At 40.6% G+C, this 15424-nt stretch overlaps 1 protein-coding gene across 1 annotated transcript in view; it reads left to right on the top strand.

Annotated features, from left to right (window-relative positions):
• Positions 1-3119: 3119 nt before the first annotated feature.
• CPA6 (carboxypeptidase A6) overlaps positions 3120-15424 on the top strand; it is a gene marked incomplete at its 5' end in the record, with an annotated part of 30206 nt that continues 17901 nt past the window's right edge. Inside the window, 5 exons of the mRNA XM_081952423.1 lie at positions 3120-3229; positions 6594-6669; positions 8391-8515; positions 13223-13337; positions 13612-13713. Of these exons, the coding sequence (XP_081808549.1) occupies positions 3120-3229; positions 6594-6669; positions 8391-8515; positions 13223-13337; positions 13612-13713 (528 nt within the window). The remainder of the gene's footprint in view (positions 3230-6593; positions 6670-8390; positions 8516-13222; positions 13338-13611; positions 13714-15424) is intronic.

Raw genomic sequence — 15424 nt, 5'->3', positions numbered from 1 at the left:
AACCCCATACAAATTGGCTAGGGACTGTTAACTCCCATTTCATTTAATGTCCTATTTGCTTGGAGGTTGCTTTTATTCCCCTCCACTAAAGGAGCAACCAACTTCAGTAGTACGGTAAGAGAAATGATCTTTACTTAAATCATGGCTAAGTTACATTATGCTTACTTTTTTGCAATACTTCAAGATTCTGAACGGATGAACCCTGTGTAATATAAATAAAAACAGTTTCATCTCTGTTGGCTGAAAAAAGACAAGATGTTTTGCCATCCAGATTATGTTGTTTGTAAACTGAAAAAAACCAAGATGTCATTTTTTATTGTGCTTGTTAACGGAAAGCACATTCTTTTGTTGGCCACTTGCCTCCAGTTATTTGTTATTGTTTCTCTACAAGGGCTTTGCAAAGCATGAACATGTGCTACCCTGGATTAACCCTGCTGGCACACAGGCACCCACCACACGAGGCACTGCCAATTAAACTGTCAAATGGCAAAAGAAAGCAATATGTCAGTCTGATGGTAAAGTTTTCATTTTCTTGTAATCAGGAAATCTTTATTTTCCCCTACTCTGAATAGGAAAGAAATCAAGGCCCATATCTTCAGATTTTTACAGGAGTGAGCAACCATGTCATGTTCTCTTTATTGAAGATAGATACAATCTGCATTTTTTGTAAAGACATGGAATGATTTATGCAATCACTGGTGCAATTATGCTGCTCTTTGATTCGGATAATAGGAATAACAATAGCATTTAGGTTTGCATACTGCCCTGAGCCCTTTACAGCACTCTCTGGCTGAAGCATTATTTACATATTTTGGGTCCTCATTTTACCAACCTTGGAAGGATGAAAAACTGAATCAACTTCAAGCCCCATCAAGACTGAACTCCAGGCTGAGGGCAGTGTCAGGCCTGTAGTTATGTTCTTTTTAGGATCTTTGGCCTGCCACACTTTCTTATAATTTTCTATGCTGTTTCAATAGTGTAGTAGTTGGGAGGGGGGAATAGAAAGGAGTAGGATTGTGGAATGTATTGTTATGGATTTTCTTAGAAGCTCAAGGTCGTCTTTTGTCTCTGCACCTCGACACCTGGCCGGAAGAAGATGGGTGTACATGCCAGCGTGGAAGATGATGATTGGAACATGTGATGGATTTGTGGGTGTGGGGATAGATCATGAACTTTCAATGGGTGGAATTCCAGGATGTAAATCAGAGTTGGAATTTTTCCATAGAGGTGCTAACTTGCCTGTAGAATAAATTGGAGTTTTAAGGATGTTTTGCCTTGGACAATGATTTATTTCTGCATGGCAATACTGCACTTTGAATCTTCAATCAGAATAGAGCTGGAAGGGACCGTGGAGGTCTTGTCGTCCAACGCCCTGCTGAAGCAGGAGGCTCTGTACCATTTCAGACACGAGGCTATCTAGTCTCTTCTTAAAAACTTCCAGTGATGAAGCACCCGCGACTTCTGAAGGCAAGCTGTCCCATTGGTTAATTGTCTTCATTGTTAGGAAATTTATCCTTAATTCCAGGTTGCTTCTCTCCTTGACTAGTTTCCACCAAGCAATGCCAGAGGGCGGCGCCTTCTCTGTGATGGGCCCAGTCCTCTGGAATGACCTCCCCCCCCCGATATTAGGACAGCAACCGATCTCCGCTCCTTCCGCACGAAACTCAAGACCCACCTGTTCCAACTAGCCGGCCTGGCCTGAATTATAGCTATTTTCTAATCCCTCTGGATAAAATTTTAAATTAAGTTTGACTCTGGGTATTTTAATTGTTTTTAATTGCATTTTGCTGTTTTTAATTAATCGATTATTTATTTATTATGTGTTGTACATTGCTTTTTATATCTCCTCCTTGTTATTTATTTGTTGTGTAATAAATTGTACGCCGCCCCGAGTCCCTTGGTGGAGAGGGTGCGGCATATAAATTGGATTAAATAAATAAATAAATAAATAAATAAATAAATAAATAAATTCCATCCATTGTTTCTTGTCTTGCCCTCTGGTGCTTTGGAAAATAACCATTTTGCACTTTAACCACTACACAATGAAGGCTCTTTAATCATCTTTGCTACACTGCAAAATAACCTTATACTGAATCAAACCATCAATTCATCTAGCTTTGTATTGCCTGTACATCGACTGACAACAGTCAGGGTTTTAGATTGAAGTCTTTTGCATGCATACATGTTCTAGGAATTTGTAAAAGTCTCTTTCACATACAAACTAGCTTTCTAAAAATCCATAAATATGTCATGAGCCACAAGCAAATCTAATGTGTTATGCAAGCCCAGCCAATTATTTGATGCAATCATGCAAACAACCCACCTCCTCATTTAAGTGAACCTTCATTCAGTTTATGATAGGTATAACATGCAAAAACTTTGGGGTTGTGGTGTTATTTTGGAATAAGCATGCTTAGAATAGCACATATTTGTTTTCCTGCTTTTCCTATATTGCATATACTTGTTTTTGCCCCCAGTTCTACAACCATTCCCGAAAAGCCTTCCCCTAAATCTAAAGCAAAACTGCAACCACACCATGAAAACCAAACTGGAAACTCATTATCTAGAGCAATTAATGGAATATTCATCACTATGTCTAAAGTAATTAAAATAATTAATAAAATATTACTGCATCTCTTTAATTTCCTTCTAAAACCAGAGTTTATAATCCATGAAAGTTTATGCCGGTCTTTAAAATACCATAAGGTACTTTGATGGTTCAATTCTCAAAACTCAAAAAAGCAAATTCTCTTGAGAGAACCCTTCCTCTCCCCCATCCTTCCTTTTGCACAAGCGTGGTGCGTTGGTTGTTGGAGTACCTTGCCACATAGCTTAATCAAAGCTGGGAATGATGGAGTTACAGTCCTTTCTAAACTCCTCATTACTTTGATGGAATTTATTGGAAGTATCCAGCCGGCAAGGCAGACAGACAAATACACACACACACTCAAGAGAAAAGAATGAATCCCACTCCCTCCTCCTCCCTCCCACCCCTTCCTCCTCCCTCCCAGTTCCAAACGGCGTCCGTCGGAGTAGCTGCTCCGTTTTACACGCAAGAGAGGCGAAGGTCTTCTTATCCCGTTTTCTCTCGGGATCCTGCGACGGCGGTGGTAGCAACTATGAAACTTCCCCGGCCGATGTTTTCTTTCCTGTCCTTTGGGCTGCTCCTCGTCCAGCAGCGGGCTGAGATGCCCAGACGAACTTACCTTTACGACAACCGCTACGCTGGGTAAACCTACTTTGCTTTTGCTCCTTAATTTATCACTCAGATTTGATAACTGGTGTTTAAACCCAGTTCTCTCTTATTAGAGACAACGTGTCCTTTTTGCTATTGGGATAAGTATAATTGAATACAGTAATATCGGGCTTTTTAATGAAATAATGTTATCCTTTAGTATTACTCCTTTTTTTTTGGCACAGCATGGTCTCTCCTCCTGGGATTTAGGAAACTTTTTAAAATCTGGCCACTCCAGAAGGATTAATGAGACAAAGGACCCTTAATGTGTAAGAGGAAGTGTACAGTGATGGTTGCATTTGTTGATAGTATTTAGAGATAATGGGGTGTGTCAGGTGTTCAGATTTAATGTCCATTGGTGTGGCATGCAAGCCTAGAAAAAGAAATAAATGAATAAATAATAAAACAATGAGCAAGCAGAGTTGTGTTTGTGGGACTATATTAACCCAGACTGGGAGAGGTCGTTTTTCATTTTAGTGTGGTAAAAAGAAATGTGAAAAAGACAAGAAAAAATAATTATTTTTGAATAATTTCTAGACTTTCAGAGTTATCATTAGTATTTTTATTCAAAGATAGCTCCCTTAAGAGTATGCGAAATTCAGAAGCAAAGCTCATCATACACACTACATTGGGACATGAATTATAGCAAAGAAAGGCTTGGGCACTGATCATGATATTGATCAGAATGTATTACTTAATTTTCCTTATGTTTATTTTGACTTTTTTTTTTAAAAAAATGATGTTTTATTTATTCTCCATCATTTTCTGATTGGTTGCCATATTTTGCCATTTCCCAAACCTCATTTAAATCCTTATGGCTTTTCAGCTACCATATTTTTCAGACTATATGACGCACCGGTGTATAAGATGCACCAAGATTTCGAAGAGGTAAGTAAAAAAAGAAAGTTTTTGTCCTCCCAGGCCCCCAGGAGCACTCTGCATGCTTCAGCAGGGCTGGTTTTTCACCGAAACGGGGGCATTTTTACCTTCCGCCAACCCTACTGAAGCCAGGAGAGTGCTTCTGGGAAGTGGGGGAAGGCAAAAACACCCCCGTTTTTCACCCATTTTTCACAGAGATGCAGGGGCAGGGCTTTGGGAGGCAAAAAAATGGCTGTATTTGGTGTATAAGGCGCACCAACATTTCCACACACTTTTAGTGGGGAAAAAGGTATGTCTTATACTCTGAAAAATACGGTATCTTCATATAGCTTAGTTTTATGCAGTGTACTTCTGTTAATCGTGAAAAGAAAATGGCCTGAACCTTTAATGGGTATAACAGAAACTTTAAAGGGACTGAAATCTAACTGAAAAAGAGTTCTCTTATGTCCACACCCCCATTATCTATATAAATCAGTTCAGGGGCTGTTAAACTAATTGAATTCTAAATATTCTGGGCAGCGTACAGCAAAATGTGAAATAGTTAAAATTACAAGCTGCTAGACCATTCAAAATGGGGGTTTGTATAGTACGATGCTCTAATTAGGCAAGATATGTTCCATAAAAGACTATACGTGCACTGACTTTTATATAAAAGAAATCACTAGAAATATATAAGGACTGTACAAGTTCAAAATAGTGGTTTGGTTTATACTTTGAAGCTTCAGGATATATAGATAGTCCTCGACTACGATCTCAATCGTAGTTAAGTGAAACATTTGTTTTGTCCTATTTTACAACCTTTCTTGCCTCTGTTGTTGATGAATCACTAAAATTGTTAAGTTAGTAACATAATTGTTAAGTGAATCTGGCTTCCCCATTGACTTTCCTTGTCAGAAAGCCATAGGTCAGGGGTGTCCAAACTTGGGAACTTTAAGACTTGTGGACTTCAACTCCCAGAAGTTCCCAAGTTTGGACACCCCTGCCATAGGTCATCACATGACCACAGGACATTGCAACCATCATAAATATGAGCCAGTTGCCAAGCATCCAAATTTTGATCACATAACCACAGGGATGCTGCAATGGTCACAAGTGTGAAAAATAGTTATGTCACTTTTTTCAAACTTCAAACGATCACTAAATGAACTGTTGTAAATCAAGTACTACCTGTACTTTAACTGTTTTTTGTCATTTATGTTTCCGAATATATCCAATTTTGCTCTGTGCCCATATATTATTATAGTATTGACTAGTATTATAGTCAGCTGTTCACTGTATTGGAGAAGGAAGGATTTTCTAATTATTTTGTGTTTGCCAAGTACATACTTTATCCATCAATGATGACTATCAGTAGAAACCCCCCCTGTGAAATAGAAACATAGTAAGCAGAGGTAAGGAATATAGAGCACAAGTGAGGAATATATAGGTGTACAGTGAAATGTAACCTTACCTCAATAAAAGCAATATATTTATTATATATTTTACATAGAATGGTAAAATAGATAAATTCAATAATTTGTTCATCAGATTATGTTAGCTACAGACATCACTACTTTTTTCAGATTTTCATTTAATGTAGTGGAGTTCAAATTTTAGTATTATAAGTCTCAGACCAAGTTGTTTGAATATTTTGCATGCATATAGTGGTGTTCAATATAGCTGACAAGCAACAGCATTATACATGGGTTGTAATGTGACATGAGTTGGTAATCCTTTTTTTAATATCTGAAATGGGCTCTGATCAATAGAAATCACAAAGCTCTCTAGTATGAGAGCATATAGGGAAAAAAAGGCATACCTGTATAGGATATCTGCAGTTCATTGTCTAGTATGGGTTGTAGTTTATTAATAATGCATCTGAGCAGCTTATCAAGTATAAACATAATGGCCATTATGTTACTGAAATTGTTTTTAGGGGTTATTGCTTTACATTTCCTTTTCAGATACACATGAAAGCCTTCCTCAACCTGGTTTCAGCAGGTAGCAGTCAAGCCAAGGCTATGCTGAAGAGAGAACACTAGTGAATCAGAGCAAAGGAACACATCAAAGCATACAGCACATCTGAAAGATTCTTGTATTAGGGAAAAGCTCAGTGCAAATAAGTATGCGAGCAGCTGAAAGCAAGGCTGGATTTCCTGTTCCTTGCTCTCTTGTGCCAAAATGAGCTGATCTAGTTAATCCAGGTTAGCATAAATGCTTCATGATAAATAATGCAAGCCAGAAGAAAGCATTTCCATTGCTCAATCTGCTTCAGAACTGCTCAGCATGTGCTGAAATTCAATGCTAGTGTTTGCCTTTGATCAGGCTTGCTGGGAATTACGGTAGTTGAAGATCAATTCATCTGGAACATACCAGTTTAAGAAAGTTTAATATAGATTAAAGCATTTTATTTCTGCTCCAGGGTTACATCGTTTTAGTATTTTATTTTCTTGCTAAAATAGTATCCTATTTAGGATTTCATTTTAATATTATTTTACAGGCATAAGGTGATACGGATTATACCAGAGAATGACCAAATGGCTGAGACATTGAAGATTCTTTCTCAGCAACTTAAAGTGAGTGTGTGCTTTGCGTTGCTATGTACTGCATCATAAGACGTGTAGAGTTTTCTGCCTGTATAAATCAAGGGATCTGAAATGAGATTTTCAGCAGGGTTGGTTGTGGATCTGCAAACATTACAAAAGTACAAGTCCCAACAGCAGTAATCAGCATGACTGCTGATGAAGGATATTGGCAGATACAGTTTGCAAATATTTGCAGGGCTACAAGTTCTCAATACATGGTGTAAAGGAATTAGTATAATATATACCACCAAAAGCTGAAGGATTTTGAATTCTTATGGTTCTGGTTAACCAATTATAGTCTTTAACTACTATATTTTTCAGAGTATAAGACACACTGGAGTTTAAGACGCACCAAGGTTTTGAAGAGGCAAATTAAAAAAGTTTTGGCACTCTGCAAATCTCCCCAAAACAGCCCAGGTTTTTTTTTCAAAAAAAAAAAAAAGGGCATGAATAGCCCTTAGGAGGCTTGTAGAGTGCTGGGGGGGGGGGGGGGGACAGCCATTTTTTTGCCAATAAAAAAAGGCATGGATAGCCTTTACGAAGCTTATAGAGTGCTCCTGGGAGCTGGGCGGGGGATTTCTGCCCTCCCCAGCCCCAGGAACTCTCTGAAAGCCTCCTACAAGCTATGCACAGCCATTTTGGTGAAGGGGTGGGGTTTTGGGAGGCAAAAAATGCTGTATTCAGTGGATAAGACGCACACAGATTTTCAGCCTCTTTTTTTGAGGAAGCAGGTGCGTCTTACACTCCGAAAAATACGGTAGTTGAAAGAAATGATAAAAACAAGCAACCTTTGATTAAAAGGAATCCATAGCCCCAAAAAATTATCTTAGATTATTTGTCCTGTTTAGCCTGGAGTTATTCTAATTAGATTGCTCTAATCTAGGAACCCTGGCTAAATAAAGTCTTCACATTATTTAAAGCATAAGTCTTTTAATGCAAAACACTATTAAAACTCTACCATTGAGCTTTGATCTCTCCAGATTTTTATTTTTACTGCACGGTGCAAAGCACTTGGAACATTTGCAAACAGAAAATTTGGCCCTGAAGAACTGCTGTGTTTACTTGAGTTCTAAATGGTTACCATGTTTTTGAACTGTTTATATTGTGATGTGACAAGCCATCCCTCTAACTGTATTCCTGCTTTTTTGAGCAACTTTATTTATGAGTAGTACTTACTACTGAGTATGTAGTCATATCTTAATCTCCTAGCTACCTTTCTAGCAGAATATTTTGTGAAATATTATCATCCGCAGGTGGAAGACATACTTTTCTGCAAAGAGCTGCATTGGAACAAGAGTTGTTAGAATTACACCAGCAATGGAAACACACCTGGAGTTTGCTAAGTGGGAAAGTCTGATGTGCTAAGATTAAAAACGCACTTGAAAGCTAAAAAAAAAACAATGTTATGGAGTGCTTATTTACAAGATTTATTTCAGTATTTTTTTATAAATAAGATACAGAACTGGGTTAAAATAATTCAAATTTGGATTTTTTTTTCATTGAAAATGAAGTTATACAAACCCTAATGCTCAAAATATGTGTACTTCTCGATGTGCAGAAAACCTCAGCAAATTCTTTACTAAAGATTCAGCAATAATCTCTGTTATTTATTGAAAATCTTAAGGGGATATTCTCTTCGATCTCTTAATATCATGGGTGTTTCCAATCTAGACTGAATAAATATGAATTACAGGTTGGTTCCTGCACTACAGGTGGACCTGTGGCAACCAAGCAGCCTGTCTCTCATCTCCAAGGGTGCAGTTACAGATGTACATCTGTCAAGAAATAGTTCACAGATTCTTCAGTTCTCCTTAGAGCAAGCAAACATCCAATATACGTAAGTAAGCATGGATTTTAGTGGCCGAAAGTCTTTTGTATATTACATTTAAAATCTTCTCCCTAAGTTTTGTTAGAAGCAATAATCAATACGCTAGCATATCCTTGTAATTGAATAATTTGAGAATATATTTTAAGTGCTACTTGAAGAGAAGTCGGAAAGAGTTCCTGTGATAAGCATCTAATTATAGAGTCTTCTTTATATTGTAGACTAGTGTCTCCTTAGTGCAAGGGCCTCCTTTTGTTTGTTAAAAAAGCAGTAATTGTCACTAGCACAAACAAGAATATTGTAACTTCAAGTATCCACATGTTTTTAAATTATGTGTGCTTGAATGCATATTTATTATGGTGCACTATGCCAGCCAACACCTGTCACACTGTAACAATTAGTGGCATGACTTAATAAGCATTTATCAAATTTTTCTCTTTGATGGAAAGGATAAGGATTTGTCTGTCAAGGAAATTATAATGGGTAAATGAATCTTACTTGATTCAAAAAGCTGGCATACAGGTTCTTAACTTTTCCTTAATGTACCATATTTTTCGGAGTATAAGATGCACCAAATTATAAGACGCACCAAGATTTTGAAGAGGCAAATTAAAAAAAAAAGTCTTTGCACTCTGCAGACCTCCCAAAAACGGTCCGTTTTTTGCGAAAATGGGCCCATTTTCTTTTTCAAAAAGGGCATGAATAGCCTTTAGGAAGCTTGTAGAGTGCTCCTGGGGGGCGGAAATTGAGCAAAATGAGCAAAAAATAGCCTGTTTTCTGCAAAAACGGACCAATTTTTTTGTCAAAAAAAGGGCATGCATAGCCTTTAGGAGGTTTATAGAGTGCTCCTGGGGGCTGGGGAGGGCAAAAATGAGCAAAAAATGGGCCATTTTTTGTTCAAATTCCAGCCCCCAGGAGCACTCTGGAAGCCTCCTAAAGGCTATGCACGGCCATTTTTGCAAAGGGGATGGGGTTTCAGGATGCCCTAAATGCTGTATTTAGTGTATAAGATGCACCCAGATTTTCAGCCTCTTTTTTGAGGGAAAAGGTTTGTCTTATACTCTGAAAAATATGGTACTTTTCTTGACATTGTACAGTATATTCAAACTTTCTAAAAGTCTCATTGCTAAAAGAATCACCTTTAAGCACAAGAAATTGGCAATATTTTAGCAAAACCTGAGCATAGCAGCTAATTCTGGGGTGCTTAAAGTATTCCTGAAGCACTGCTGGCACTTCTTTCTTGACAACGCCAGCAGATTTTTATATTAAGAAAAAGAAATGTTTAAAAAAATGAAACTTGTTATCTGCAAACCAAGCAGGCTAGATGAGGGATTGACTTCTCAGTATGAACCTGCCCAGTTATTGACTGATGAAGATAACAGGAGTAACTATAGAAGGATTCAAGAAAGGGTTATGAATCCCTGTTTAAGTTTTAGGGGGAAAAATAAATTGGCAAACAGCCTTCCCAAGCAACCCAGGTAATCTTTAAATTTCAAAAGTACTCACTGTTTTCAACAGCAGTGCTGGAATCCATCTTCAGGGAACTTCTCTCTGGGTGAAGATGGGCTCCAGAATGAGTCCGAAAGATTGAAAGACAAAACCTCTGGTCCCAGTGACCGACCCAGATTGGATCCTGTCCTGTAGTTATTGGTTCATTAGAGCATGTATTTTAATTACCATTCATAGATGAAGAAAATATCATTTAAATGCTGGTTAATTAGTTTTTATTGGTTTTTTCAGTCAATTAAACTACATTTCTATGTTGGTTTTTTGTTGGTTTTGGGGTTTTTTTCCAACTTATCTTTTTTTCCAATTTATTCTAATTTGCTTTACAACATGCTACATTTATGTTCTTACAATCAATTTTCCTGGGTTTATTGAATGTCATTAATAGTTTGTATAGTGCTAAAATATTTACTTTAGCTATATACTGTAACTTTCCATTATTTTCCATTAACCTGCCATCGGTGGGAGAAGCATCAGAGGGGGTTCGGGAGTTCATGGCTTCCATGATAGCCATGGACCTGACTCAAGTGATTCAGGGCCCGACACACGAGGGAGGTCACACCTTGGACCTTGTTTTTGTCTCTGGCCAGTGGTTGAGTGATCTGGGAGGAGTGAACTTAACCATCACTCCTCTGTCATGGTCAGATCACTCACTCCTCCGACTTGACTTCCCTGGTGCTACCCCCCGCTGCGGGGAGGCGGAACCGGAAAGCACTAGATGGTTCCGCCCCAGGCGCCTGATGGAACCAGATAGGTTCCAAACGGAGCTTCGGCCACCTCCTGCAGCCCTGACCCGCCCTCGGGTAGAGGACCTGGTGGCCGCGTGGAACAATGCGACTACCGGGGCCTTGAACCGGGTGGCGCCTTTGTGGCCTCTCCGGCGGCAACGATCCACCCTGGCTCCTTGGTTCACCGAGGAGCTAAGGGTGATGAAGCGCCGCAAGAGATGCCTAGAGAGTCGTTGGAGATCCTCCCGATCCGAATTTGACCGAGCACAAGTACGAGCCCATTTAAGGACGTACCTAGTGGCATTGAGAACGGCCAAACGCCAATATTGCGCCGCTCTCATTGCATCCGCAGAGAACCGCCCTGCCGCCCTGTTTCGGGTGTCCCGCTCCCTCTTGTTTCAGAGGCCGCGGGAGGCCCCTTTACAGAGTAGGGCAGAGGAATTTGGGAAATATCTGCAGGATAAAGTCGCTCAAATCCGGAAGGATTGGATCCCCTTCAGTGGCCCAGTCGAGACGTCCGTGGCGAGTCTTGAGAAACCTTTCTGGGAGGAGTTTGACTTGGTTGTCATCGAGGATTTGGACAGATTGCGTGGACGACTGCGACCTACCACATGTTTACTGGACCCGTGTCCCTCCTGGCTTGTACTGGCATCCTGGGAGGTCACACGCGACTGGCTCCTGGGCCTAGTGAACGCTTCGTTGGGTGAGGGGTCTCTTCCGGCCGCCTTGAAAGAGGCGGTGGTGACCCTTGCTCAAGAAGCCTTCCCTGGACCCTACGGAGCTGGCCAATTATTGTCCTGTCTCCAACCTTCCCTTTCTGGCGAAGGTTGTAGAGAGTGTGGTGGCTTCTCAGTTCCCATGACATCTGGAGGAGAATGATTATCTAGACCCGCGCCAGTCCGGCTTTCGCCCCGGGCACAGCACAGAGACGGCCTTGGTCGCGTTGGTTGATGATCTCTGGAGGGCCAGAGATAGGGGTTGTTCCTTTATCCTGGTCCTATTAGACCTCTCGGCGGCTTTTGATACCATCGACCATGGTATCCTGTTGCACCGACTGGAGGGGCTGGGGGTCCGGGGCACCATTTTGCGGTGGTTCGGCTCCTACCTTTCTGGCCGGACGCAACGTGTGTTGGCAGGGGAGCAGAGGTCGACCCTAAGCCCCCTTACTTGTGGGGTGCCACAGGGGTCGGTCCTCTCGCCACTCCTGTTCAACACATACATGAAGCCGCTGGGCGAGATCATCCGTGGTTTCGGGGTGGGATATCATCTGTACGCTGATGATACTCAGCTGTACATTTCCACCCCGAACCACCCCAACGAGGCCGTCGAAATGATGTCCCGGTGTGTGGAAGCCGTACGGGTCTGGATGGATGACAACCGACTCAAGCACAACCCTTCCAAGATGGAGTGGCTGTGGGTTCCGGCCCCCCGGTTCAACCAGTTAATTCCATCTCTGGCCATTGGGGGCATTCAACTCACCCCCGTGGAGCGGGCGCGCAATTTGGGCGTCCTCCTGGATGCCAGGCTGTCCATGGATGACCATGTGACAGCCGTGGCCAGGGGGGCGTTCCACCAGGTTCGCCTGGTGCGCCAATTGCGCCCCCTATTGGACCGGGATGCCCTACGCACAGTCACCCATGCGCTGGTGACGTCTCGCCTGGACTACTGCAACGCTCTCTACATGGGGCTTCCCTTGAAATGCACTCGGAGACTGCAGTTGGTCCAGAATGCGGCCGCGCGGGTGATTATGGGGAGTACTAGGTACTCCCATGTGACACCTCTCCTGCGCGAGCTGCACTGGCTTCCTGTGGTCTATCGGGTGCGTTTCAAGGTCTTGATTACGATCTTTAAAGCGCTCCATGGCTCAGGACCTAGTTACCTGCGGGATCGTATTCTGCCCCATACATCCCTACGACCCATCCGCTCGCACAGAGAGGGACTTCTCCAGGTGCCGTCCACCAAACAGTGCCGAGGGGCGGCGCCTAGGAGCAGAGCCTTCTCTGTGGCGGGCCCAACCCTGTGGAATGACCTCCCTCCGGATATTAGGACCACCACTGACCTCCGCTCCTTCCGTATAAAGCTCAAGACCCACCTATTCCAAATAGCTGGCCTGGCTCAACCATAACTTCATAACGCTCCTGACGGGTTTTTTAATTTGGTAATTTTATTTAAGGGATTTTAAATTGTGTTTTTTAATTGTCTTCACTTATTAGTCTACCTCCTCCATGCACATGTATATGTCTTTGTTTCTTATGTATGTATGTGGTCTCTATCTGTATTTTATTTGTTTTGATTGTACGCCGCCCCGAGTCCTTCGGGAGAGGGTTGCGGCTAATCAAATAAAATTATTATTATTATTATTATTATTATTATTATTATTATTATTATTATTATTATTATTATTATTATTATTATTATTATTATTTTGTATTACACCATGCATTTATTTAAAGTGTTCTTTTCTTTTTTATTTCTTTTTTGATAGAGTCCTCATATCTGATTTGCAAAAAAATATAGAAAAACAAAGTGATTCAAAGCCACCCAGGAATCGTAGATCATTGCCAGAATATAGTTATGAAATATATCATTCCCTGGAAGAAGTATGTATTATATATTTTTGCGCTCTCATGTTTTTTATTCTTATTTAAGAAATTACCTAGAGAAATAGCAAAAATAACATTTTTCTTTGTTTGTTTAACAAAAAATTAATCTTTGATATAAGATTTTAAAATTTATATATTGGAAAACCTAGTAAGAGACAGAAAACTAAAACTGTTATTTTCTGTTGTATTTATTGCATATAATTATATTTATTTTATTCAATGACAAAAGAAAATCATACATATATGGTATCTTTTTCTCTTTTTTTCTCAGATTCAAAGTTGGATGTATTATTTGAACAAAACTCATTCTGATCTCATTTATATGTTCTCCATTGGCAAGTCATATGAGGGAAGACCACTTTTTGTGCTAAAGGTAGATTTTGACAAAACATTATTGGTGCAACGAGGTAGTATCAAGATAAATGGATAAGAAAATACTTATGGAAGCAAAATTTGATATTGTATATCTGCCCTATATCGGAAGTCACAAGCTGAGGTCCCAAGGTGTCACTTACAATCCCTGAAAACCTTGAGTGGACATCACAGAAATCTGCCAAAACTTGCCAAAACCATATATTATTTTTAATGTATTAGAAGGGGGGAAAATAAATGCAGAAAGAATTCATACTAACTCCACTTAAATAGACTCATCTAATTTTTGCTTATTCCAGTATTTCCCAATATGTAACCACAGCAGGTGACTTAAAGGCCAGTTGTGGTGCTCTTCCCAAAACATAATAACTCCTATTATGGTCATGCCCCCATCAAGATAAGGTAGAAAAAGAGCCAACAGAGATTGAGAGGGCGGCTCTGTTAGCCTTGGAGGAAACTGGGGAAGGGCAGAGTCAGTCCAGGCAAGCCTTTTCTGAATTAGTAAGGCCTGCAGACAGGGAGGAGCAGGAAGGACAGACCTTAGGAGAAGAGCAAGGACTATCCCCTCCTGATCCTAGAACAAGGAGGCAACAGAGGCTGCGAGATCAACACAGATTGAGCCGGCTACGAGGGAGGAGAGTGCCCCAACCCCTTTCACAAGGCACATCTGGGGATTGAGATGTAAGGAGGGGCATTTTTGGAGAACAAGTATTGAATCTGTGGAGCCTCGGGTGCACTTGGAGATTGCTGTATTCTGTCTTGTGGGGCTTGGCCGGTTTGCCTCCTTCACTGAACTTCTTGCTCTGGTTACTGTTTGGCTAATCTGGCTTATTGGACTGTTGGCCCTAGTTGCTTTGTGGCTAACCTTGCTTACTGGACTACTTGCAGCCAGAGGCTTCTGAAGGTGTGTGTGAGAGCTTTGCTCCAGGACTTGTAGTGAACGTGGGGATGTTTGGGGGCACAATTGGAGCAATAAAGGGGGGTTCTCACCTGTTCTCTGGTTGTGCCATGCCCCAGGTCATCACAATTATACATACACATATAAAAACAGATTCATATTATTTTGTTAGAAAGGTTAGCTATAAACAGTTGGTATATAGAAATCTTTTGCTTTGCTTGAAAAATAAGAATCATAGACTTGAAAACGACCTTGCAATCTAATCCTAGGAGATGAAGAGGATCTATTCCAGTCTAAGAACAATTCCAGTCTATTGCTCTGACAGACATACTGCTTTTGCAAGTTACTATGATTCCTACAGTCTTCTGTTCAGAGGAGATATTCACTAAATTTTTCTTAGGGGCAGTGAGCTTATGAGAGTTTAATTAATGAATCCTTATTATGTAAAAAGAATATTACCTTTTGTTCCCAGTTCCTTATCTTGGTGTGTGTGTGTGTGTGTGTGTGTGTGTGTGTGTGTGTGTGTCTATAATTTTTTTGAATGGCATTATGTAATTACTCCTTATAGTTTGTGTGTTGGTATTTAATTTATAATTTTCAGGATGAATACCAAAGGAGATGCCTAAATGGCAACAAAATGTTGAGAAAGTTTATTAAATAAATATCCCCAAATATACTCAAACCATGGGGGTGGTTTTTCGGCTGCAATGAGCCCAGGTGGTGAGAACAGTCTCCAGAATTTGACTCATGAAGAAGATATTTCCCCTGGACAGACATTTATCCCACTCCCAAACCTTTAGCAATGGTTAGCCCT

Source organism: Natrix helvetica (assembly GCF_964273705.1).
Source record: "Natrix helvetica genome assembly, chromosome: 4".
Lineage (NCBI taxonomy): Eukaryota > Metazoa > Chordata > Lepidosauria > Squamata > Natricidae > Natrix > Natrix helvetica.
Note: the sequence above shows the minus strand (reverse complement) of the source record. Positions and strands in the feature narration are given on the sequence as shown.